Source organism: Lagopus leucura, unplaced genomic scaffold, assembly GCF_019238085.1.
Source record: "Lagopus leucura isolate 7727_CA_CO unplaced genomic scaffold, USGS_WTPT01 33643-0_obj-0_obj, whole genome shotgun sequence".
Classification (NCBI taxonomy): Eukaryota; Metazoa; Chordata; class Aves; order Galliformes; family Phasianidae; genus Lagopus; species Lagopus leucura.
In genome coordinates this window covers 1-1,229 of record NW_024966316.1, presented here as the reverse complement: position 1 = coordinate 1,229, position 1,229 = coordinate 1, and the positions used below count along the sequence as shown (strand labels likewise).

The window sequence follows — 1,229 nt, the reverse complement described above, 5'->3', positions numbered from 1 at the left end:
CCCCCCCCAGCTGCGCCCCTGAGCACGGTCTGCTTCCTTTTTCCAGTTGGCGATTCACGTTTTACCTTCTTGCTTTCATTGCTGGCATGGCTGTCATAGTGGATGTGAGTAGTGCCCCCCACTGCCGTGCCTGGTGTCCCCCCCGCCCCCCATTAATGCCTCTCTCTGTCTCTCTCCCCCCATCCCACAGAAGCCGTGGTTCTACGACCTCCGGGAGGTGTGGAAGGGGTACCCCATCCAGGTGAGCCCCCCCGCCCCGTTCCCACCCTGTGGGGCTGCCCCCCGTCGGATCCCCACGCTTCTGGGGGGTCCCCTCCATGCCCAGGGTGGTCCCTCGGTCAATCGATCGATGCCTGCGGTGGGCGGGGGGGGACGATGGAATCCCTGAGCCCCCAACACGTCCTTGGCTTGCAGAGCATCCTGCCCTCCCAGTACTGGTACTACATGATCGAACTCTCCTTCTATTGGTCACTGCTCTTCAGCATCGCTTCTGATGTCAAGCGCAAGGTGGGACCCCCTGACCCCCCCACCCCTCCTTGGGGTTCCGGGTCACTTTTGGGGCACAGAAGGGGTTGGGATGAGGGGGAGCAGCAGGAATGGGGGAGATTGGGGCCGGGGTGACCCCCCCCACCGCCCCTGTGCTGCACACAGGACTTCAAGGAACAAATCATCCACCACGTGGCCACCATCATCCTCATCAGCTTCTCCTGGTTTGCCAACTACGTCCGTGCCGGGACGCTCATCATGGCCCTGCACGACTCCTCTGATTACCTGCTGGAGGTACGGCCCCCCCCCCCCCCCCCCCCCCCCCGTGGGGGGCGGGCCTCCCCCCCCCCCCCCCCCCCCCCCCACCTGCAGTCAGCCAAGATGTTCAACTACGCCAACTGGAGGAACACCTGCAACAACATCTTCATCGTCTTCGCTGCCGTCTTCATCGTCACCCGTTTGGTCATCCTGCCCTTCTGGTGAGCGGGGAGCTGAGCCTTGGGGGGGGGAGGCCCATGGGATGGGGGGGGTCTGTAACGGAGCCCCTTCCCCTGCCCAGGATCATGCACTGCACCGTGGTTTACCCCCTGGAGCTCTACCCGGCCTTCTTTGGCTACTACTTCTTCAATGCCATGATGGGGGTACTGCAGCTGCTGCACGTCTTCTGGGCCTTCCTCATCATCCGCATGGCACACAAGTTCATAACTGGAAAGGTAACGGGGAGGGGGAAAAGGGGGGGGGGG

At 63.3% G+C, this 1,229-nt stretch overlaps 1 protein-coding gene across 1 annotated transcript; it reads left to right on the top strand.

Moving 5' to 3' along the window:
* Nucleotides 1-32: 32 nt before the first annotated feature.
* Nucleotides 33-1,208, top strand: LOC122192527 (ceramide synthase 2; the record flags this gene model as incomplete). The annotated part of the gene is made up of 6 exons (XM_042893078.1): nucleotides 33-104; nucleotides 191-241; nucleotides 415-507; nucleotides 652-780; nucleotides 859-965; nucleotides 1,046-1,208. Coding segments are annotated over exons 1-6 (561 nt in total), but the record flags the coding sequence as incomplete, so codon positions are not given.
* Nucleotides 1,209-1,229: the final 21 nt, after the last annotated feature.